General features: G+C 38.9%; 1 protein-coding gene across 3 annotated transcripts; it reads left to right on the forward strand.

Annotated features, from left to right (window-relative positions):
• The first annotated feature begins 228 nt into the window (after nt 1-228).
• On the forward strand, nt 229-22,985 carry LOC127800977 (uncharacterized). 3 transcript variants are annotated; one of them, XM_052335695.1, is made up of 6 exons: nt 229-371; nt 5,892-5,972; nt 10,358-10,486; nt 21,769-21,831; nt 22,046-22,173; nt 22,510-22,981. In XM_052335695.1, the coding sequence occupies exons 1-6, from the start codon at nt 288-290 to the stop codon at nt 22,706-22,708; spliced, it is 684 nt and encodes a 227-aa protein (XP_052191655.1). In that variant the 5' UTR covers nt 229-287; the 3' UTR covers nt 22,709-22,981. The 3 variants fall into 3 exon arrangements, with proteins under 3 accessions (XP_052191655.1, XP_052191656.1, XP_052191657.1); XM_052335696.1 differs by lacking the exon at nt 21,769-21,831 and having other exon boundaries at nt 22,510-22,982; XM_052335697.1 differs by lacking the exons at nt 229-371; nt 5,892-5,972; nt 10,358-10,486 and adding an exon at nt 10,502-11,546 and having other exon boundaries at nt 22,510-22,985.
• Nucleotides 22,986-25,996: the final 3,011 nt, after the last annotated feature.

Genomic DNA, 25,996 nt, shown 5'->3' on the forward strand with positions numbered 1-25,996 from the left:
CTGGACCCTGAGGTGGAAGAAGACGACAACAAGAAGAAGGTCTGCAGAACAGATTTTAGAAGATGCGTTAATTGCTGCCGTTAACTTGGAGGTGCAGCAGATATTTTATTATGTTTAATTATTTGGTGACGTGGCCATTTCTGATTGGAGGGACAGCTAATGGGACAGCATTTTGAGACAGCAGATCTCGGCTCCATCTCCGATTATTATCGTTTGATCAGACGATTCCTCAAATTGAGAGCGTGAGAGCGCTGAGAGCCGACGGAGAGCCAGATGAGATAGAGACGATGTCGTTCCTTAGAAACAAGTACTGGGTGCTGAGACATGGTAGAAGCATTCCAAACGAAAGAGGTCTCATTGTTTCCTCTATGGTTAGTCGTCGTCCTTTCAATTGTCTAATTGCATTTCTACCGTTCCGAAACGATTCCTTTGTTACTTATTTGGTTTAAATTTTTTTTACTTGTTAGTTTGCTGATGGGTGCTTCTCCTTTAATTGTACAAGGAGTTTTTTCGAATGGGTTTTACCATATTGTTGCTTTTCACTGTTACCTGATCATTTCTTTTGGTGAATGGTCTAGTTATTAACGAGTGCATTGACAATGTAAAATCAATTATTTCAGATTATCATACTCATCTTTTATCTTCTAATACTGGATTGTACTGTACTCTCAACAACTTGAACTGGATAATTTGTTATGTTAGAGAGCATTTGGGTATCTTTTTATATCTTGGGAATATATTCTTGTATGATCTTGACGATGCAAAAATATCACCAAAAATTTGATTGTTGACTTGGGCCAACTGTGGGGCTTTCTACGTTCAATAGATGATCCTTTGACATCGATCCTCCGTCAGTGCCTGCAACCACAAGAAAAGGATTGACTGGGGCAAGCCCCGGAATGGCCCTCGATGCTTAAGTGAGGGGAGGCTTAGGGAGTAGATAACGTAACTGACAACTGCAGAAAAAATAAACAGGAGATAAATGTAGATTGAGAGAGAGATTAGATTGTTTGAGATAGATAGATAGAGATGCCCTTGTGAGTGGCAAATGGCTAGCATCTATGAACTCCTAGAAGCAGAGTCTCTTTAGGAGTTTGTAGCTCCTGGGTTTTTGTGTCATTATCTTGTCCTCGATATGATAGATGATGAACCATATCTGATGGGGATATTTTTGTCAAGACCCTAGGGTTACTACAGTAATTGCTGGTTGTTACATTTACTACATTGTATTTTTTCTGTTACAACTTGTAACTTCTTCAGTTTACAGTTACAACTGAAAGCAACTTGTAACTTTCAGTTACAATTGCAACTGAAAGCTAGAAGGCCTATAAATAGGCCACTACTTGGAGGATGAGAGAATATGATGTGAAATAACAAGAATTCATTCTCTCTAATTCTCTCTGTCTTATCTCTCTTTCTCTTTCTGTTCTCTCTCTGTAGAAGAGATTAATGTTGTAATTAGTTTGTTGCAGTGTTGCTGTGTATTTAGAAGACTGTTAGTTAAGCTGTTAGTATGGTTGCTGTAATTTGTAATAGTTTGTTAGTAAGGATAGCTGGTATATGTATATCCAGCTATGCCTTATTTCTTATTCATTCAATCAATTCAGGCCTACCGAAGTTCATTTACGACTTCTTCTTTTTGTCTCTTTCTGTTTTACATCTTGAAACCCTAGATTTACATGGTATCAGAGCCATTGACCGGTGTCCATGGCTACTAATCATGAATTCAGTTCTTCTTCCTTACCTCATCCTTCCTCCTTTCTGTCATCGGAATCACAATCCGATTTCTCCTCGGTTGCAAAGGCCTTAAACTTTGTTCCAATCAAGTTGGATACCAGCAATTATCTTTTCTAGAAGGCTCAAATTTTGGCAACAGTTAGGGCATTTGATTTGATGTCGTTTATCAACAAGTCTCCACCATCAGTGAAATATATTCCAAATCCTGCATGTGATGGATCTGATTCTCCAACAGTTAATCTGACCTATACCAATTAGATCTGATCAGATTAATTGCTGTTAGGATGGCTCTTCTCCACCATGGATAAGGAGGTACTTGTACAGGTGATTCATTGTGAATCATCTGCGGAGGTATGACTTTCACTTGAGAATCTTTACTCACAACAAACGGTAGCCAAGTCTTTTTAGTTGAAGCAACAATTAAGATCGATTAAGAAGGATTCTGTTTCGGTTAATGAGTATGTTTTGAAAATCAAAATCAAAGGTCATGCCCTAGCTGCTATTGGTGAACCATTGAGTGATAAAGATTTATTGCTAACCATTCTAAATGGACTTGATCATGATTATGAGACCGTGGTTAGCCTCATTACATATAAGATGGATGATATAAATTTGGAGAAGGTTTAACATTTGCTATTAATGCATGAGTAACGTTTAGCAGCCAAAAATTTATCTGTTTCATCAGTCAATTTTGATTTTGCTGCTTCTTCTTCTATGAATGTCAATGTTGCTTCATATTGGTCTAGAAGTGGTAATGGATCTGGTAATAATAGAGGAGGATTTATATCTCGAGGAGGCAATTATCAAAATAGAGGAGGAAGAAGTCGTGGTAGGTTTGGTGGTAGAAGAATATATTGTCAACTTTGTGGAAAACCTGGACATTTTGTGGACAAATGTTATCATCGGTTTGATAGGAATTTTCAATGAGTTCCTAATCAGAATTTTGGTAGAGGCAGTTCATTTGTGCAGTCTGATCCTCAAGTATATCTTACTAGTCAAAATGAGTCTAACGAAGCTTTTATGGTTGAAGTAGGGTCTATGTTAGGTACTCAATATGGTCTTTTGCCTCAGTCTCTTGATTTTCAATCTCAGATTTCCTATTCTGGCAACTCTCCTTGGTTTGTTGATTCTGGAGCAACCAACCACATCACAACCAATCTTAATAATCTGTCACTTCACTCTCCATACACTGATGCTGATAAAGTTGCCATTGGTGATGGTAAGAGATTGTCCATTTCTAATGTTGGTATTAGTCAATTATCCACACAAACTAGTCCAAATTCTTTCATTTCCTTACCTAATGTTCTTCATGTTCCTATTATGAAGAAGAGTTTACTCGGTGTCTCTTAGCTCACTAAAGATAATAATGTTGTTGCTGAGTTTAATTCTGATTCCTATTTGGTTAAGGACAAGGATTCCGGACTGGTGCTACTTTGAGGAAATTAAGCATTTTTTGGAGACTAAATTAAGTATTATTCGGAGAAAGCTAAAAGGAAAAGAGAACAATTGTGGCTAAATTAAGCATCTCCTGACACCCTCACTGATGGTACTTCTTCAAATTATGAGGTGCGCATTGGGTCCTCAATGATGTGCAGAGCCAAAAGCATCTTTTCGCTTAAGGCCCGGCGGCCCGCCCAATAACGTGTCCTTAGATAGGTGTTGGTCTCCAGTCACCTTGCCAACCCCTTTAATGGTAGGGAATTTCATCTTTAAGTGAAGGTAGACACCACAGCCTCTAAAGCATTCAGTAAGCCTTCCAAGTATGATATTATAGGGGCTAGACGCCTTTAGGATCATCATGTTCACCATTACTATCTTCTGGTCAAGATTGGTTCCTACGGTCTCAGGTAGCGAGACCACTCCCTTCGGTAACACCATTTTCCCATTAAACCCCACCAATTGACTTCTAGACTTGATCAAGTCTTGATTGAGGTTCATCTGTTCAAATACCCCAGAAAACATGATATTTGTGGAGCTTCCCTTCCCATGTCAATTAAAATTGTGTATCTTGAAATTGGCAATGACAGTCCCACCACCAATGTGTTTATGGGGGATCTAGATTCCTTTGAGGTCCTTGTCAGGAAAGGTGATGAGCTTTTATTGATCGTTAGGGGTTTCGTAGTAGCTTGATAGACTTCTCCACTGCACACGTAGGTTTGTTTACCTCCATTAGAGATTCCTATTGCAGTTTCCCCACCAAATATGAGCGTATAACTCCTGCAATTGTGGGCTTAAGTTGTTGAAGCTTGCAATCAGATCCTTGCTCTCTGTGTTCATCTCTTGGCCTATCTTCCTCGTGATGTTAATCCAGTATGTATCTCCTGAAATGGCCAAAATGGACATGGTTCTCAATTTTTTTGTGTGACTCTCGTCACTCCATTATTGTGTCTGTTTTGTTTATGAAAGTTGCAATACTTGTTGATGTTTAACTTGTTTGCAGTAACCTTCGCTAGATGGGGCTATGAGAAGCAATTCATGGCCAATTTCTGCAAGGATTTGGGACATTGGTTTTGAGTGTACCCCACCACACAGGGCTCCCAGTAGTCGGGTTGGTCCTACTTGTGCCTTTCCTTCTTGCTTCCGCAAGGCTCCTTCCTTCGTCAATCGGTGTTGAGATCTTTGTTCCTCTCCCTCTCTTTTGATATCTCCCCTCATGCTTTGCTGCTAGCAATTCTGCTTAATTCATATATTTTTGCACTCAGTTGAATAAGTTTGTTAGGGTCTTTGGAGGGTTTTTTGGATAGGGAGAAACAAAATTCCTTGTTCCTTACACCATTGGTGATAGTTGCGACAGCTACCTCTTCTTCCAACTTACCAAACGATAGCCGCTTAAAGCTAAGCCTATCACGAGCAGCTTCGCTGCTTGACTGGCAAAGAGGAGCATCTCAAAGTATGAGGTAAAGGATCAAGTGCTTTGACTTTGCCCCCCGGGATCCACATAGGTTGGTTTTGAGAGCCTTGTGATGAGAAACTATCCAACACGGTTCAAAGAGCACTTTTAGTCTATGCTGGTGAATGGAAGCCCCCCTACCTAGCAAGAAAGAAGCGGCTCTTCCTGTAATATCCCGCATTGAGCGATAGGAAGGACCAGAACAACTTACGCTGATGGGCCTACGCAAACTTCCCAGGGGGTCACCCATCATTGAGTTTCCCTAACTCAAGCACGCTTAACCCGAGAGTTCTTTGTCTACATTCAGTCCAAAAGATATTCAACTGGCGTTGTTTCTTTCCTTACTTATCCTCGATATATACTATCATTTTTTGGGCTCTAGGGGTATTATATTCTCCCCCCTTCAGCATATGACGTCCTCGTCATGCGACCTTACAACTGGTCCCAAATCTTCTCCCCTTAAAGGGTTGCCATCCTAGAAGTCTGCTAGGAGCCGCTTCTTGTACAGGCCCTCGCACATTGGCGCCACTCCCCGCCCTCATCGGACTTCCTTCACCAAGGGTTGGATCTGATACCACCTGTAACATCTTGTATCGAGTGATAGGAAGGATCAGAACAACTTATCTTGATGGGTCTATACGAACTTCGCAGGGGGTCACCCATCCTTGAGCTTCCCCAGCTCAAACACGCTTAACTCGGGAGTTCTTTGCCTACATTCAGCCCAAAAGGTATCTTGTTGGTGTTGTTTCCTTCCTTATTTATCCTCAATATATATTACCATTCTTTGGGCTCTTGGGGTATTACATTTCCCATGACAGAGTCACCATTGACTCTATTTATTGTTTCCTGCCTAGCTCCCCTAAAAAAAGGAACTACCTTGCTCTTCGGCACACGATTTGAAAACAACCTCAAATTGAGCTTTTACCTCTCCAACCATTGCCCTAACGAGTGGGAAAAGGGATCAGGAACAACAGCTACAGCAGAATGCTCACTTGTTTCATAAGCATTAAGACTAGCTTTATGCTTGCACTCCCTGTTCAACTCTTGCATCTGTAGAAATACTTGGGTATGATGACTGTTTCTAATGGCTGAATTAGTTAAAATGTGAAATGCAAACTATAATCACAAATAAGATCAAATTTATTGAAGAATTTCTTTTGCCAAACAGTTTTCATGTGATTTATATGGTTGTACAATTTCAGCAGACTCAAGTTTCTGTTAATACGGCAGTGGTCAATCTAAACAGTGACTGATATCTTAACAGGAAAATGGAACACTTGAGGAATATAAATTAGCCACTGAAGGTATTAATCAAGCACATTTGGCAGGAGAATTGTTCCGCAAGGTAGGTGTTCTTATAAAGGTCTTTCTTTTCAAAGAAAAAGGTATATATATCACATCCAATTAGCCCATAGTTGATTTTGATTCTCTGAGATATCTTTGTCTGTGAGTACGTGGACACACAATTGCATGAGTGTGCATGTATTAGTGGTTTTTATATTTGTATACTATTTAATTTCTAAACTTGATAACAATTTACTCATTCTTATTGTTCAGAAACTTCCATATCAGATCCTGGGCAGATTTTATGGTTAATTAACTTTACTACATTAATATTACATGGATCAAAAGGCCTTATATTAATCCAGCAAAAATGTATAGTTGGTAATCTTGTGGTCAAACTTTTTACCAGTGTGGTTTACTTTTTCTACCTTTGGAAGTAAGTGGAATGAGGAGCATCACTTGAAAGGTTATCTTTTGCATTCCTACCCCTGCCCGCATGGGCTTTCTTTTTTTAATTAAGAATGTGCTGCATAGCCCTGGTGCTAACTGACATGATGGTTAAGCAAGGTAAAAAAATTTCCATTTGGTGAGTCCAAACTTGTGCCATGGAAGATGATAGTTTTCCCTTTACTTAGTGATGTAGAACAAGGAGTCTAGAATAAAATTTACCAAGTTATGGATAGAAAATCCTGAGAGAAGAAAGGTAAAATAGATTTGAAACACGGCCTAAAGTGATTGATTCTTTAGCCAAATAGGGGCTGGCATCTGGTCAAGCATCTAGGAATGAGGAAGGCAATTCTTTTGATAGAAAAACTGCCAAAAATTAGCTCTAGGGAAAACATTACAACTGTTTAAATAGTCCTCATAACCCACAAGGATTAGGATTTAATTTCATAACTCCACCCGGAGATGTTATCCATTGCCGGTTCCAAGCTCGGATAAAGGAAGAGGGTTGTGTTAGGTAGTCGACAGCTAACGTAAAATCTAGTCAGATCCAAAACATGAACTCTAGACAAACTATGAAAAATTGTTGGGGCGTAACCCTTCATAGCGATGTGCTATACTGCCCACGTGTAGTGTCAAGTGAGCTAGGGCTGTTGCATTAGCGCCCGGAGGTAGTGACAAATGAGCAAAGGTCCTCGCATTTGCTTGGACGGATGTGAGTAAAGAAGTTAGTCTAAAATAAAAAAAAATAAAAAAAAATAAAAATAAAAAACAAAATCGAATTCAAAACCAAAGCTAAAATCAAAATCATAGATTAAGAATTGAGTTATGGAATATATGGAATATGGAAGTGATAAATGTGATAATTAGGAGAAAGATTAATATTATGTGCCTTCAAGAGACGAGATGGGTAGGGATAGAAATAAAAACTTTATCAGAAACTGGATATAAAATATGGTACACAAGAAATGATCGAGCGAAAAATGGAGTGGGGATTATTATGGATAAAAGCTTAGTAAATGAGGTAGTGGATGTAAAGAGAATAGGGGATAGAATTATTATGGTGAAAGTTGGTCTAGGAAGAATGACTATGAATATCTTTAGTACATATGCACCTTAAGCGGGGTTAGGTGAGGAGATAAAAACAAAATTCTAGAAGGACCTAGAGGGACTCATATAAATGATACTAAGAGGAGAGAAAGTGATTATAGGAGGTGACTTAAATGGTCAAGTGGGTAGAGACGGAAACGGTTATAGAGAGGTACATGGAGGGTATGGATTCGAGAAAATTAATAATGAGGGTAAGTCTATTCTAAATTTTGCTATGGCATATGGGCTCATTATAACCAATACTAGATTCAAAAAATGGGACGGACACTTAAATCACATATAAAAATTGTCACGTCAAGCACCCAAATAGATTACTTTCTCATGAGACATGAGGATCGGTTATGTTGTAGGGATTGTAAGGTGATACTGGGGGAGTGTTTGACTACTCAACATAGACTTTTGGTACTTGACGTCCAAGTAAAAAATTGGAAGAGAAAAAATCACATAAAACAAAATCAAAGAATTAGGTAGTGGGATTTAAAAGGGGAGAAACAATTAATCTTCGAAGAAGAATTAAGGGGTAGAAGGGAATGGAATGGAGAAGGACAAGCAAACCAAATGTGGAGGGAAATGGCTACTGCCTTGAGAAGCATGACAAATGTTGTCCTTGGAGAGACAAATGGTAAAGCCCCAAACATTAAGGAGTCTTGGTGGTGGAATGAAGAGGTACAATTGAAAATTAGAGATAAGAAAACTTGCTATAAGGCTGCATATCAGTGCAACAATGAAGAAGACCTAAAAAATTATAAAGAAGCAAAAAAGGCAACAAAAAAAGCTGTTAGTGAAGCAAGGTTAAAAGCACATGAGAATCTATATAAACGACTTGATACAAAAGATGGAGAAATAGATATATATAAATTAGCTAAAGCAAGATAAAGAAAAACAAGGGATCTAAACCAAGTGAAATGCATAAAAGATAAAAATCAAAATGTATTAGTGAATGAGGGAGCGATTAAGGAGAGATGGAAGGAGTATTTCACAAAATTATTCAATGATGGTGGGGACACAAGAGTTAGGTTGGGACATCTTAGTAACTCCGAAGGGAACGTGAACTATACATTTTATCGATATATAAGTTCAAAATAAATAAGGCAAGCATTAAAAAAGATGAAAAATCATAAGGCGGTGGAACCCGATAATATACTAATAGAAGCATGGAAATGCATGGGAGAAGAGGGCATTTCCTGGCTAACGAAATTATTTAACGCAATCTTTAAATTGAAAAAGATGCCAGATGAGTGGAGGAAGGGTACTTTGGTTCATATATACAAGAACAAAGGAGATGTTCAAAACTGTGAAAATTACAGAGGAATTAAGTTAATGAGCCATACCATGAAACTCTGGAGAGAGTAATGGAGCAGAGGCTTATAAAAGAAACAGACGTATCGAAAAATCAGTTTGGTTTTATGCCTGGTAGGTCAACAATAGAAGCTATATACCTATTGAGGCGTCTAATGGAAAGGTATCGGGATCATCAGAAGGACCTGCATATGGTGTTTATAGATCTAGAAAAGGCCTATGATAGGGTCCCTAAAGAAGTATTATGGAGGGTTTTAGAGAAAAAATGAGTTCGAATAGCCTATATACAAATCCTTAAGGATTTGTATCACGGTGTAGAGATAAGGTTCAGAACATGCGGAGGGGACACTGAACTATTTAAAATTACAATGGGACTACATCAAGGTTCTGCACTAAGTTTATACTTATTTGTTTTAGTAATGGATGAACTCACTAAACACATTCAGACAGAGGTGCCATGGTGTATGTTATTTGCAGATAATATAGTGTTGGTGGATGAAACAAAAGAGGGAGTGAACACTAAGCTTGAGTTGTGGAGAAACAATTTAGAATCTAAGGGATTTAAATTAAGTAGAAGGAAAACAGAATATATGGAATGTAAATTTAGTAAAAATGCAAGAGTGGAGGATGTTATAATAAAATTAGAAGACCAAATTATACAAAGAAAAAACCATTTTCGATATTTGGGATTAGTGATTCAAAAAGATGGAGAAATTCATGAGGATGTTACGCATAGAATTAAGGCAGGTTGGCAAAAATGGAGAAATGCATCGGAGGTGTTATGTGATGGTAAAATTTCATTAAAACTGTAAAGAAAATTCTATAGGACATCTATAAGACCAGTTTTGTTGTATGGTTCAGAATGTTGGGCAGTCAAATCCCAGCATGAGTAAAAGAGAAGTGTGGCAGAGATAAGGATGTTAAGATGGATGTGCGGCTATATAAGAAAAGATAAAATTAGAAATGAGGTTATTCGTAATAAGGTGAGAGTAGTGCCAATCGAGGAGAAGATGAGAGGGACTAAACTAAGATGGTTTGGTCATTGTAAGAAGAAGATCAAGAGACGTTCCTGTGAGAAGAGTTGATGAAATAGAATAATTAGTCAAAAAAAGAGGTAGAGGTAGACCCAAAAAGACTTTGGGAGAGACATTAAAGTTTGATATGAAGTGTATGGATCTAAATGAAGATATGAGAAAAGATAGAAATACATGGAAGTTTAGAATTCATGTAGCCGACCCTACATAGTGGAATAAAGGCTGGATATGTTGTTGTTGTAATAATAATTTTTTTATTACTCTTGCACCACTTAGCTAGGCAGACCGTCCACTAATAAAGATTACATGACATGTTTCAGTTGAAGGCTATCACATGAAGACCTTTTAAATGGCATAGTGCAACATCTAAAACACATGCCCATGTGGCAATGACATGACGAAGAAATGATAATGTTGAATGAAGTTCTGATTTTGGTCTTGATTTGCTCTTTTGACATTTGCATGTGCATAGAAGTGGGAAATCCCTCTGTACTCATATTTTTGCCAATGAATATATCGCCATGTACAACTTGCATTTTACAGGAGCAGTCATTTGCAGGAACTGGAGAAATATGTCATACCTCTGGAAAATGCCCGGATTTGCTACTCTCCCTTCTCAAGAACCAGCCACACCGCCAAAGTTGTTGCATCTTCTCTGGATATACCCTTTGAAAGCCCTCAATGTAAGGTATGTGTTATAGAAACGAGATCTAGCATTCAATGTTGTAAATATAGAAGGCTTGAGACAGTCAACTATGTAAATATGGAAAGTAGAATATCCTAAAGTATAATCATAGGATCTAGACTGTATATATTGGTGTAATGTGCCTCTGCAATATGAATATACAGAGTATTTTTTGTCCATCTCTTACATGGTATCAGAGCAAGGTAGTTCACCCTAGTTGAGTAAAACTATCATCCCAAAGTTGAAGCAGCCATAGTTGTTCCCGAAGATATGGTCACAAGGTGCAGCCCTGTCGTCCCCTAGATCGTGAAGTTGAAGCATCCCTGTATGAGCGTTGTCGTGCCCTAGATTCAGTCGTGAAGTTGAAGCAGCCTTGCTGTGCCCTAGATCCAGTCACGAGATTGTGAGATCCGAAACCAACCGCAGATTGTCTGCCTACTTTGCACCCTGCTGCTTCTGCCTTGTGTGTTTCTAGTGACTGCTGTGTGCAGCTGCTGCGTGTGGCGGCTTCTGCTCCAGCCCCCTGCGTTCTCTGGCTTCCATCGCCCTCCTGCTTACTGCGGCTGTTTTGCAGACTTGCTGGCAACCTGCTCTGACCATGTTGCAACTCACTGAAAGAAGCCCTTTTGCGTGCCCAGGTTGCAGTTGCGTTGTTATTTTTTTGGCAGCCAGTTCCAGGTTTTGTGTCGTTTCTGTTTTTGGTGGTGACTGCTGTTGAGTTGCAGTAGCGTTTTCATTTTCTGATCCGGTTGAATCAGTAGGGTAGAGATCTTGATGGCAGCCCTGGAACCAAACACCACTAATGCTACCAAACAAGTGAATGCTAAAGGGGTCAACACTGTCATTTCTGATGTCATTCCTATGACAACAAAAATCACGAAGCACAAACCTAATGATAAGGAACTATTTGGACTGGAGCAAAACTGTTCGGATATATCTTTGCAGCATTGAAAGAGATGACCATCTCACTGATGAACTGCCCTCTAATGCTGCTGCAAAGAAGGTATGGCTGCGTGAGGATACCACGATATTTCTGCAGATCCGAAACTCTATCGACACCGAGGTAATTGGCCTAGTGAACCGTTGTGAATTTGTTAAGGAGCTTATGGATTACATAGCCTTTCTATACTCCAATAAAAGTAATCTTTCGCGCATCTATAATGTATGTAAGGAGTTTTACCGCCCAGAAAAATAGGATAGGACTCTTACAGGACATTTTATGGATTTCAAACGGGTGTATGAAGAGTTGAATTCTCTTCTTGCCTTTAGTACTGATGTAGAAATGCAGCAATCCTAGTGTGAGCAAATGGTTGTTATGAGTTTTTTGGCAGGCTTACTAGTAGAGTTTGATGCTACCCGCACATAGATTTTGTCCATCCTAGAGCTTAGATCTCTCCGTGATGTCTTTACTAGGGTTCTACGAGCCGAAATTTCTCATCCTCCTCCAAGTACCAATTCAACCCTTGTCAATCAAGTAACTAGACTACAAATGGACATTGTGGTGGAAAAGGTGGTCGTGGAGGAAAGCATAATGGTGATACTAGTGGAAGTGGGGGTCGTGGTTCATATACTAGCAACAGACCTACATGTTATCACTATGGTGAAGCTGGTCACACTAAATGCACTTGTTGGAAGCTTCATGGGAAACCTTACAGCCATCTGTTACCAATATTGTTACTTATGATAAGAGCCCTTTTGAACAAACAGTTTTGATCTATGTTGATGAATATGCTCGTTTGACCCCAATACTAGGCCTAAATCATCTATTAATGCCTCGAAAGCCATTGGTGATAGCTTAAGTAATCCTACTACATGTCTTATGTCATCCTCTACCAAATGGGTCATTAATTTCGGTTGCACAGATCATATGACTAGGAACCCAGGTATCCTTTCATCCATTGATTCCCAAACTTCTTTCCCTAATGTGACATTAGCTGATGGGTCTATTGCATTTGTAGTAGGCTTTGGGCTTGCCCATCCTACTCCATCTCTTTCATTGTTCCTTGTTTTATATCTACTTGATTTCTCTTTGAATTTACCTTCTGTTGGTAAACTTACTTGTGTCCTTAACTGTTGTGGCTCATTTTTCCTATTCATTGTGTCTTTTAGGATCTTATAGCGAAGAAGATTATTAGTAGAGGTATTGAGTCTGATGGCCTATATTTTCTCGACAATACTACACCATCAGTTCCATAACCTGTCACTTGCTCCTGTGTCCTCTCTCCTCTTGATCTCTACTATCGCTTGGGACATCCCTCATTATTAACTTTGAAGAAGCTATCTCCTCATTTTTCTTCTTTATCTCATTTAGAATGTGAGTCATGTTAGTTTGCTAAATATCACTGTGTGGCTTATTTCTCTCACATTAATAAACACACTTTGTCTCCTTTTATGTTAATCCATTATGATGTTTGGGGTCCATGTCCAGTACCTTCTAAGTCTAGATATCAGTATTTTGTAATCTCTGTTGATGATTATTCTTGTGTTATGTGGCTCTATTAAATGAAATCTCGCTCTATATTATTCTATATATTTCGTTCCTTCCTATCTGAGATTCAAAAACAGTTGCATACTAATATGCGTGTTTTATGTATCGATAATGCCATTGAATATTTTTTTGGCTCCATTTACCTTTTTTTCTATCACAACATAGCATTCTTCATGAATCGTCTTATGTTGATAGTTGGTACCCCACCCCAGAATGGTGTTGTTGAAAGAAAAAATAGACACGTCTTGGAAAATACCTCTGCTCTTCTTATCCACATGAAAGTTCCTAAATCTTTTTCGGCTAATGTTGTCTCTACTGCTTGCTTCTTGATTAATCACATGCCTTCATCTGTCCTTGGGGGGGCATATTCCCTACTCCATCTTATTTCCTTCTCAATCTCTCTTCCCTCTTAAACCTTGTATCATTGGTTGCACTTGTTTTGTCTGTGATGTCCGTCCTCACTTGTCTAAGTTGGATCCAAAATCTTTTAAGTGCGTTTTTCTTAGATACTCTTGTACTCAGAAAGGGTATCGTTGTTTTTCTCCTACTCTTGGCTTGTACTTGGTCTCTGTCGATGTTACCTTCTTTGAGACCACACCATTCTTTCCTATCTCCACTAAACATGAGTATGTTTATGAGGATGATGATATTTTGGTCTACACTATGACCACTCGCATTGCTCCTCCTGTATCTCCTAACCCATTTATTTTTCAGGTGTATTCTCCCAGGGCTTCGGCTTCACATCCTCCACCGGCTTCTTCTTCGTCTGCAGATCCTCCTACCACCACAACTACCCCCGTTCTTCCATCTTTGGATTTGAGCCTTGACCTTCCCATCGCTCTTCACAAAGGTAAATGTCAATGTACTCATCCTATATCTTCATTTGCTTAGTGCTTTATTTCATCTTTAGATTCGGTCTCGATTCCTAAATGTTTATCTAAAGCCCTTTCACACCCTAGTTATGCGGGCCTTGGATGAGAATGGTACTTGAGATCTAGTTCCTTTACCTTCTGGGAACACAGTGTCAGGTATTGGTCTGACAGTAGGGATTCTTCCGTAAATTGGGAGGAACAGGCAAAGGCGGGAAAGGATTGAGAAGGAGAAATGGGGAGAAATTAGATAATAGAGCTAGAGAAGAGAGAATTGAGAAATGAGAGGGAAAGGAATTTGTGGATTAATCCTCTTATAATTCCCTATCCTCAACTTATCTGGTATTTATAAAGGGGTTACAAGAATTGGCGCGATAGTTAGAGAATTTGCCTGTGCACGCGCCTTAAGGAATTTGAATTATCCTTACACTGTTTTATTACATCAATGCCACTACTCACCTCTAATTACAATCATACCCTTGGTCTATGACAATTCCCCCCCCCCCCCCCCCCCCCTTTAAAACCTTTCTTGTCCCCAAGAAATTAAAGTAGCCTTGTCATCCTGGGAAACCGTTGCAGGAGGTCAGGGAGATACTCCCAAGTGGTGTTGTTCGGGTGTAGGTGAGACCATTGCACGAGGACTTGAGTCAATGGAGCAGTGTCGTTGTAGATCACCCTTTTGTCAAGCACTGCCAAGGGCTCACCCTTCTCCTGTATGTCTTCAATTGGTACTAGCAGTACACTACTTGCTACGTTTGCCAGACCAATAGACTTCTTCAGGAGGGAGACGTGGAACACCGAGTGAAGTCTCACTCCGTTAGGCAACTGGAGATGGTAAGCTACAAGACCCACCTTAGTTAAGATTTTGAATGGCCCATAGAACTTGAGACTGAGTTTAGAGATTGGCCCTTTGCAGAAAAGGTGCTGTTGGAACCTTCTGACCTTTAGATAGACCTCATCTCCTTCTTCAAACTACCTTTCTATTCGGTTTTTATTTGCCAATTGCTTCATTCTTTGACTTGCTAGGGCCAATTTTTGCTTAATGGTTAGTAGAGCTTCTTGTCTGTCCTTTAGATATTGATCAGCTGATGTTTTCGTGGGAGAATAGTGCATTACAGCCGGAATGATGGGGGGCAGGTATCCAAACAAAGCTTCGAAAGGGGTTCTTTTGTGTGTTGTATGATAGTTGGTGTTATACCACCATTGGGCTAGAGCTACCCATCTACTCCAACTTCTTGACTTGGAGACACACAGGCACCTAAGATAAGTCTCGAGACATTGATTGACTCTCTCAGTCTGCCCGCCTGTCTTGGGATGATAGGCAGAGGAAAGATGTAGCTTGATTCCTAGCCCCTAGATAAGGTCTTCCAAAATTGGCTGGTAAAGACCTTATCACGATCAGACACTATAGCCTTAGGTAAGCCATGAATTTTAAAGACCGAATCCATCAATTTCTTAGCTACTTCAGTAGCTGTAAACAGATGAGCCAACGTGAGGAAATGGTTGAATTTAGTCAGTTTGTCCACCACCACCAATACAGTGTCAGCCCCCTCTGATTTTGGTAATCCCTCGACAAAGTCCATTGAAATCAGTTCCCACGCTTGGGATGGTATTTCCAACAGTAGTAGGAGGCCTAGATAAGGGATTTGCTCATGTTTGCACCTTTGATAGGTAGTGCATTCCATGACAAACCTGGTCACATTCTTCTTTAACCCTTTCCAGTAGAAAAGTTGTCTGACCCGCCGGTAAGTTACATTGAGTCTTGAGTGCCCACTTATGGGGGAGTCATGCAAGCACTGGAGGATCTTTTTCTTCAACTGTTTGTCATTCCCAATAACCACTCTGTTTTGGAACCTCAATAGTCCCTCTTTTAATTGGTAGTTAGGGTCAGAACTTGCCTGCACTGAGACCTTAGGAAGCAAATCTTTGATCCAAGGAGTCTGGTCATAACTGTGGGTAATGTCTTGCACCCAATCCGGAATTAAGGCCGAGATGGCTTGACAGGAGGCTGTGCCATCTCTCCTTGATAGAGCATTAGCTGCTCTGTTCTCTTTCCCTTTACGGTAGAGAATGATGAAGTCAAATCCCATGAGTTTGGTGATCCCCGTTCTTTGTAACTGATTATGTACTCTTTGTTGGGATAAGAATTTCAAACTTTCACGGTCTATCTTAATGGTGAATTTCTTGCCTTCTAAGTAATATCTCCATTTCTCCATAGCTATTAATACTGTCAATAGTTCTTTGTCATATATACTCAATCCCATGTCCCTTGGGGCCAATGCTTGACTTAAATAGGCCACCGGTCTTCCTTCTTGGCTAAGCACAACCCTTATACCCGTGTCAGATGCATCCATTTCCAAAATAAACTCCTTGGAAAAATCTGGCAGAGCTAATGTTGGGGCCTGAGTCATGGCTGCTCTAAGAGATTCAAATGCTTCCTCTAGTTCCAGTCCCCAACCGAAACTATTCTTCTTTAGCAGATTGGTCAGTGTCTTGCTAATCACCCCATAGCCTTTTATAAACCGTCTATAGTACCCGGTAAGGCCTAAGAATCCTCTCAGTTACCTTCAGTGTCTTAGGCCGGGGCTAACTCTTCATAGCTTCAATCTTGTGAGGATCGGTACTAACTCCATATCTAGATATGACATGGCCCAAGTACTCAACATTTTCTTCTGTGAATGAACATTTAGACCTTTTCACATACAATTTATGGAATCTAAGGATCTGAAATTCCAGCTTGAGATGAGATAGGCATTGGTCTAGGGTGGAGCTGTATATGAGGATGTCATCGAAGAATACCAATATGAATTTACGCATATAAGGAGCAAAGATATGGTTCATTAATCCTTGAAATGTAGTAGGAGCATTAGTTTGGACAAAGGGCATTACCAAGAATTCGTAATGCCCTTGATGGGTTCTAAAAACAGTCTTAGGGCAGTCAACCGGGTTCATTCTAATTTGGTGGTAATCGGAGGTCAAATCAAGCTTAGAAAAAATGGATGCTCTAGTTAATTCGTCCAACAGATCTTCAATAATGGGAATAGGGAATTGATTCTTGATGGTTAGTGAGTTAAGCTGCCTATAATCCACATAGAACCTCCAAGTGCCATCTTTTTTTTTTTTTTACTAGGAGGACTGGTGAGGCATATGGACTTTGGCTTGGTTGTACCAGGTTTTTGGACAACATTTCTCTTATAAGTTTTTTTATTTCTGCCTTTTATATAGGAGAGTATCGGTAGACTTTTATGTTTACTGGTTCACTGTTGGGTTTAAGGTGAATGGAGTGGTCAAGGATTCGATGGGGTGGAAAGGTTTGGGGTGTGGCAAACAGATCCTCAAATTCCATTAACAAATTGTGAATGGGTCTAAGAGGATGTACCTTACTGTCCTCAGCTTTCAAGGGATTGTCCATGTGTGAGGCATGCTTTTGATCTCCAATTGCCCTTACTCCAACGTCCACAACATAAATTGAATGTAGTTGTCCCACGGTTGTACTCCCCTATTCTAGCAGCTTTTGAATTCTTTTCCTTGATACAGCCTTACATTCCCCAGTTTCTTGACTACCATGTAAAGTCACTTGTTGGCCCTCCCAGTTAAATGTGACCTCCAGGGTGTTAAAATCAAACACTAAGGGGCTTACTGTCTTCATCCAATCTACCCCTAAAACAACATGACACCCTCCCAGCTTGACTATTCTCAAATCAGCTGAGAATTCACGCCCACTCATTAGCCACTTGAATCCTATACACCTGAGTTGACTTACCATCTTAGTCCCATTGGCTATTAGGACTGAGAGAGGAGGAGTTTCTTGTAAGTTGCATTACAGGCTGTTGGCGGTTGTCTCATTTAGAAAGCTATGAGTGATGCCACTATCGATCAACACTACTAGGTTCCTTTTTCGGACCAACCACTTCACCTTAATGACCCTACCAGCTGCTTGGCCTTGCAGAGCATGCATGGAAATTTCACCACCTTCGTTCCCCTCTCGAACCTCTTCATTTCCTTCTATCCCAGCTTCCTCCTGTCCTTCCATAGTTAGGAGGAGTTTCTTACACTGATGGCCCTATCCATACTTCTCTCTGCAACGAAAACATAGCCCTAACTGTCTCTTTTGGTCCACTGTTAGGTTCCTTGGCTGTATAGTAGGTTGAATGACCTTACTTGTGGGTCCTCCTCTCAGCTATTGTGAATTTTACCCTTGTGATACCCCCCATAGGTGTGATCCTCCTGGTTGCTTTTAGACGACATCCTATGTCTCCTAGCAAAGGTCTCCATCGATAGCTCATGTAAGCGAGCTTGTTCAGCCACTTGAGCCATAATTGTGGGGTACAACATCTTAACTGTCGGCCTAATTAACTCCTCCAGCTCACTGATAAAGCTTGAAACAAAATATTCCTCATCTAAGTAGGGATGAGACAATGAGAGTAAGGACCTCAACTCCTCGAATCTAGTTTGGTATTCCTCCACCATTCCATTCTGTTTCAATTTGTTAAACTCCTCAATTACATCAGATTTGGTCTTCTCTCCAAACCTTCGGCACAATTGGCTAACAAACTCCGACCAACTCAAATCCATCCTACCATGGCTCCAATTTTGGAACCATGCATCCACCACATCATCTAAGTAGGAAGTAGCCATACATACCTTATCACCTTTAGCAACTCGATGTTGATAGAACACCCATTCACATCGGTGTATCCACCACTTCGGCCTGTCCCGATCAAAGGCTGGAATCTCCATTCTCGGACCGGAATGGGGTGGATTAATCCCTCCATAATACCTATGATTCACTCCTTCCCCTAATTCAGTTTGATCTCCTCCACACCTTGGCTCTTGAGGTTGCGGTCTGTTCACCGGTGAAGTCAGGATAGGTGTCGATGTTGTCCTCGGGGGAAACTCAGTTGGCAAACCGACATTCGGCTGCTGAGCAAACATGCTCAAAGCTGTTGGCAATTGCTGGCTAAGTCCAACGAATTCTTCTCGAATTCTGTTCACTGCGCGATCCAATGTGGTCTTGTATTCCAATCTACTTCGGTGGATCTCCTCTTGAGTGTTTCGAATTCCCAACTCCATCGTCTCCAATCTGTCATCCACCTGCTCTTGGTGTTGTTGCAATCCTAATTCGATCGCGTCCAATCTGTTCTCCATCTGCTTCGCATGCGTACCGTCGGCCATCACCTCTACCAGGTCGCTGGCTCTAATACCAAGTGTCAGGTACTGGTCGACAGTAGGGATTCTTCCGTAAATTGGGAGGAACGGGCAGAGGCGGGAAAGGATTGAGAAGGAGAAATAGGGAGAAATTAAAGAATAGAGCTAGAGAAGAGAGAATTGAGAAATGAGAGGGAAAGGGATTTGTGGATTAATCCTCATATAATTCCTCATCCTCGACTTATTTGGTATTTATAAAGGGGTTACAAGAATTGGCACGATAGTTAGAGAATCAGCCTGTGCGCACACCTTAAGGAATTTGAATTATCCTTACACTGTTTTATTACATCAATGCCACTACTCACCTCTAATTACAATCATACCCTTGGTCTATGATAGACTGCTATCGGATGCAAATGGGTCTTTGTTGTCAAAATTAATTTTGATGGTTCTATGGCTCGACTTAAAGCTCGTTTGGTTGTAAAAGGGTATGCCCAGACCTATGGTGTTGATTATTCTAATACGTTTTTTCTAGTGGCTAAACTTACTTTTGTTCACCTGTTTATCTCTCTGGTTGCTACTAATGATTGGCCCCTCTATCAATTCGATGTCAAGAATGCTTTTCTTCATGGTGACCTACAGGAGGAAGTCTATATAGAGCAACCACCTAGGTTTGTTGCTTAGGGGGAGTTAGGCAAGGTTTGTAAACTTCGAAAATCTCTATGTGGTCTAAAATAGAGTCCTCGTGCTTGGTTTGGGCGGTTTAGTGAGGTTGTTCAAGAGTTTTGACTTAAAAAAAGTCTTGTGATCATTCTGTGTTTTATCAACAATTGAAGGTTGGTATAATATTATTAGTCTTATATGTTGATGATATTGTTATCACAGGGAGTGACAATTCAGGCATTGTAACTCTTAAGTCCTTCATTCAATTGAGATTTCAAACCAAGGACTTGGGAGAGTTGAAATATTTCTTGGGAATTGAAGTAATGAGATCCAAAAAAGGTATCTTTCTCTCTCAACGTAAATATATCCTTAATCTTTTGACTGAAATAGGAAAGTTGGGGGTTAAGCCATGTAGTGCGCGAATGATTACAAACCTACAACTTACAGCCGACGAGGGTGAGTTGTTTGAAAATCCTGAAATATATAATGTATAGAAGGTTGGTTGGTAAACTGAATTATCTAACTGTGACTCATTTTGATGTTGCTTATCCTATCAGCATCATAAGTCAATTTATGTCCTCTCCTAGAATGGCTCATTGGAATGCTTTAGAGTAGATTTTGTGTTATTTAAAAGAAGCCCCAAGACGTGGTATCTTGTATAAAAATAATGGGCACTCTAATGTTGAATACTTCATAGACGCAGATTGAGCTTCTTCTAAGGTTGACAGGAGATTGACAACATGATACTGTGTCTTCATTGGTGGAATTTGGTTTCATGGAAGAGTAAGAAGCAAAATGTGGTAACTCGGTGTAGTGCAGAATCAACATATCGAGCAATGACACAGTCAACATGTGAACTTATATGGATCCATTAGTTGATGAGTGAAATTGGATTGGGCAATTCTTTACCTATAAAGCTATGGTGTGATAATCAAGCTGCTCTTCATATAGCATCAAATCCAGTTTTTCACAAGAGAACCAAACACATTGAAGTTGATTGTCATTTCATCTGAGAAAAAATCTAACAAAACATTATATCAACTAGTCATGTGAAGATAGGCAAACAAGTAGGTGATATATTCACAAAGGCATTGAATGGTTCTAGAATTGACTATATGTAACAAGCTGGGCATGATTAGCATCTATGCTCCAACTTGAGAGGGAGTATTATAGAAACTAGATCCAGAGCATACAATGTTGTAAATGTAGAAGGCTTAGGATAGTCGACTATGTAAATATGGAAAGTAGAATATCCTAAAGTATAATGCTAAGATCTAGACTGTATATATTGGTGTAATGCGCCTCTGCAATATGAATATACAAAATATTTTTCGTCCATCTCTTACAGTATGTTATCCAACCTTGATAAATTGTTTTTGTGGACAAGGCTTAGATGGCAAAATGGCAAAGGTTTTGTTACTCATTGGAGGATTCCATAGAAGTTTTTTTCTGTATCAGCACACTTGCGAAATGTGAATGTCCATCCATTCAATATAAGTTATCTTTGGCTATGTGAAAGATAACGAGCCACTCTGAACCCTGATTGCAGCATTACTATGGTGGTTGGAAAGGCAAATGATGTTAGGCAAAGGAAATGGAAGAAATATGTCGGATTAGAACGCACTGGAATTTTTGTACATCTGCCTTTGGGTCTTTTTGTACATCTGATCTTTTTAACTCCCATGCATCTACAAGTTCTTAATATTTCACATCTGTTGTAGCCTTTGGGGTGCTGAAAGTTCTCTACAAAATTTAAATATGTGCTTATGGACTGTTTACCCAATTATTTTCCTTCAATGGAAGGACATGTTCCTGAGGTAATAAAATTCCATCCCCATTTCTTTTGAACATCACTTCAAGGTCTTACTCCTTCTACTTGGAATATAAATCTTGTTCATTTGTAGCTGTTATTTTAAATGTTTCTCACCTTCATTGCCTCAAAGCTGTGGACTTTTCTGCAATAACATAATAATCTGCTAGAAACTACCATTGCTACCCTGCATGTCATTATTGAGCTTTTCCGATATTGCTGCAATTTCCAGAGAGAGAGAGAAAAAGAGTTTCTGTTACCAAGTATTTCTCAGGCAGGCTGACTATTGTCTAAATTCGCTGGGCAGGTGGTGGAAGATCTTCGTGAACGTTTCTTTGGTCCTTCTTTTGAGCTTACATCTCATGATAAAGTAGGTATTGTTCAAGGGTCTAAACTTAAATTTTATGCCATATTGTGAAAGAGGCTGATGATGAGCTTTGAGTTCTTGGATTTATAGGTGCCGTGTTGAGTTGATTCCTGACCAAGCACTGATATAACTATCTGCTATGCTCATAGACAAATAACTATCTTGCCACTATAGTTTCTGTTCACACTTCATTGTCTCATAATCTTTTGATATACAGTATGCAGAGATATGGGCCCTCGATGAGAAAGATCCATTCATGAAGGCAGAAGAAGGTGGAGAAAGCGTTTCTGATGTTGTTTCTAGACTCACAAATGCTTTACTAACCATCGAGTCACAGTTTGAAGGGTAAATTTTTCTCTTCTACTTAAAGTGTCGGGGGGGGGGGGGGGGGGGGGGGGGGGGGGGAGTTCATCTTTAAACCTGAGTTACTGTGAATCATTTTCTAGATCTGAAATGAAACCAGGCCGGGAGGCTTTATTTGTGTACATTGGATTAGCAGCAAACTGAGCAAGTAGGAAGTCTGGAAACACTGATGTCCACTTTGTTTGAATCATAATTCCTTGCTTGAAATAACTATTTCAGTTTTCAATTTTTGGCCAATTGGAACTGGGTCTACGTATCATGTTTTTGGACATCATCCTAGAAGGATACAAGTAGTAGTAACGCTTTGTGTTGTTGCAGCTGTGCAATTCTGGTTGTTAGCCACGGGGACCCCCTTCAGATCTTGCAGACAATGCTCCATGCGGCTAGAGAGCTTGGCAGACCCGACAACGACGACGATGATTTGGCATCGAGGATACAGGCAATTCTAGTCCCTCACATCCTATCACAGCACCGGAAGTTTAGCCTTCTTACTGGAGAACTCCGGGCCGTTGTATGAATTGGTAGCTTTTCTAGTTAATCGGCATGTGGCCTACATTATATGGCCAATTAGCTTGTGAAATGCCACATCTTTTTGATAAATTTTGTTCAAAAAGGTGATGTGATCTCTTGCTAGGATGTGACGTTTGGCCAAAATTCTTCACCAAGGTTTAATTACTGCAAATTGCTAGGATGAACTTGTATTCATTCCCCTGCAACAACAGATGGGTATTTCTGCCATAATTTTCAATACCATTTTGAGCAAAGTATTGGATTTGCTATTGGTATGATATGATACCAGTAACGAACGACGCTGAGTGAATACTGTTTTAGATTTATAATTGAAGCTTAAGAGGGGGGTAAATTAAGCCCACCCTAAAAAAATTATACAAATGAGTAACACAAGCAGCAAGTTAAAAACTGAAATAAACAAATGCAGAAAATCAATTTTTAAAGTGATTCGGTCTTAACTACCTACCTACGTCCGCTACCTTAATATATTGTTAAGGATTTGAATCACTTATTATTAAGTCTCTATGCTTCTAGATTTTACAGAGATTGCATTTCAAATCATATTTCGGCTTGGTTTTTGTTTTAAACAATTTTCCAAAATTTTTGTGATTTCCTTCAGTTTAACCTGTGGCTAGTTTGGTCATAAAATTGTTTTTGATACTCAAATTTTATCTAGAATTTTGCTATTAGCAGAAAATTTTGATAAAACTAGCTTAGAATTTTTTAAATCTGTTTCAAGAATAAGATTTTGTTCAATTGGAGTTAAATTTTTTGTTTCTAGGCCTTTGCATCTTTCTCTAGATTTTTTTTTTTTTTTTAAATTAAGCAAAAGTTTCTTCCATAATTTTCTAAGAGTACTGTTGATTTCATTTTCTTTTTTCACTAGACTGTGAATAGTAATTAGAAGAGGAAGAGTCATTTATCTCATATTCTTCTTGTGCCATCAAGCACATGTTTGCCATCTCCTTTAAATCATCATTGGATGAGGAGTCGTCTTTATTACTTTTGGCTGCAAGCACTTTTTTTCTTTTTGTCCTTGTTCTTTTCTTCTTTATGTAGGTCTGGACACTCGGGCTTGATGTGTCCTATCTTGTTGCATCCATAGCATCTCGTATCCTCTTTTCCATTCTTATTATCAGCTTTGTCAAACCTATTTCTACAGAAGTGTCTAAAAATATTTTCTTTAGAAATTTTTTGACTAGTAAAGCAGCATGCTCTAGGTTACTAGAATATGTTTTCTCTTATTTTTTAGTTTTTGTTACTTTTAAAGCTATTCCTCTAGATTTATTTGTGAAATATCTTCTTGTCTTCTCATAGTTAACTTATGAATCATGAGTGAGCCAATAAGTTCATCCAGAGATAGCTTTTCAAGATCTGGAGCTTCTTGAATAACTGTAATCTTGAAATGCCATTTTGATGGTAGACATTCTAAAACCTTTTCAACTATATCTTCATTTAGCATAGGTTTTCTTAGGTTCTTTAGTATTCTGACTGTTATATTTAACTTAGTATACATATCTTTAATAGACTCTCCAAATTGTATTAAAAATAATTCATAATCGTGTTTAAACATTCTAATTTTGGACCTCTTTATTTTAGAGGTACCTTCATAAGTTACTTCAATTTTGTCCCATATTTCTTTTGCTATCTCACAGACTAGGATTTTGTTGTACTCCTCAACATTTAGAGCAAGCTGCAACATGTTCATAGTAGCAACATTTAGCTTTATCTTTTTGATGTCTTGGTCAGTCCAATCCTCTTCTAGTTTTGACACAACCTTATTCTCAATGGTGATAGTGGTGGGCATACAGAAGCCTGATATGATGATTCTCCATGCCTCCACATCTCTGGATAGAATAAAAATCTTCATTATGTTTTTCCAATATGCATAATTTGTTGGTCCATAGGCATAGCCCTAGTGGATTCGTAAGACTGCTTGTTGTGACCTGGGAAATAGAATTGCAAACCCATAATGTGGATATGGATAAAGAGTTGCGCCTCTACTAACAACTATATCTTTTGGCACGGTAGTAAGCGTTTAGTCTTAAAGGTTCCTAGTGGAGTTCAACTTAATTGTTTTCATCAAAGAAGGGTGGCTTGTTGCATGATTAAGTTTCTTGAATGCTGTAACTTGGTGCTTGAGCCATGTTGATTTTTTCTAAAGGCTATTAAACCTGTAGCTTTTGAGTCCTGCTCTAATACCACTTGAAAGGATGATTAGCTTAAGAAGAGGTGAATTAAGCTCAACCAAATTTTAAAATAAGAAAGCAGAAAACAATGATTTATAGTGGTTCCGTCTCAATTGTTTACTTTACTACCTTAACTCGTTATTAAGAATTTTGAACAACTTATTATAAGTACCTTAACTTTTACACAACTTTTAACTGGATGTAGCTAAAACCTTTATAATTTCTGCTTTTGTGGATCAAGCACTTAACCTTTCAACAAAGTAAGCAAAGAGATTTTTCAAATACAACACTCGAAGAAGCTAAGTAATTTTGCACTCTAAGTGAGTGTGGCTTCTTACCTGGGTTCAAATAATAAAAGATTTTTCTTTTCCACACTATCTCTTTGAAAATAGAAAACAAAAGATGTAACTTGAGGAACTTTTTTGAATTGGGACTTCAATTGCTTTTCTCAAATAAGCATTCTCTATTGGTATTTATCGCTTGCTATCTTCAATGCTTTTGACAATTTGTCCAAAGGATAAAGTCTTTGACCTGTAAACCTATAAAGAACGTTCTTGTCTTGTCGTTCCCAATGGTTAGTAATCAATTTGAAGACCAAACATAGATAATTTTAATAAAAGAATATTCAAACAACATTTAATAAAGAGTCATGCTATTTGTACATCATTTATGTACATCTTAGACTACACAATACACATAAATAACATAAATATCTCTTGTCTCACTGTGCCTCAGCACTTTGTTTGAGGGCATTTTAGACATTGAGATATTATTATGTAGCCCAAGATGTACACCATGATGTATCAATATCATTTTCTTTAATAAATATCTAACTGTCTAACAAAAAAGAACAATCGCATTTAATGTAGTCCCAATGGCTATATTTTTTAAATTTCTAAGACTATTAGTTGAGTAAGGTTGATCGCTACTCAAGTGAGATAAAAGGTTACTCCAGTGATTTTAACATTTAGTCGATTAAGTGATGCATTACTTGACTATTGACTAATCTTACTTATAATGATAATACTCAATTATAGATATTTCTTAGTTGATTAACTTTTTAACTATCTTGTTGTTTTAATATATTACTCGATTATGTGATTTAT

Source organism: Diospyros lotus, chromosome 5 (genome assembly GCF_014633365.1).
Source record: "Diospyros lotus cultivar Yz01 chromosome 5, ASM1463336v1, whole genome shotgun sequence".
NCBI classification, from domain to species: Eukaryota; Viridiplantae; Streptophyta; class Magnoliopsida; order Ericales; family Ebenaceae; genus Diospyros; species Diospyros lotus.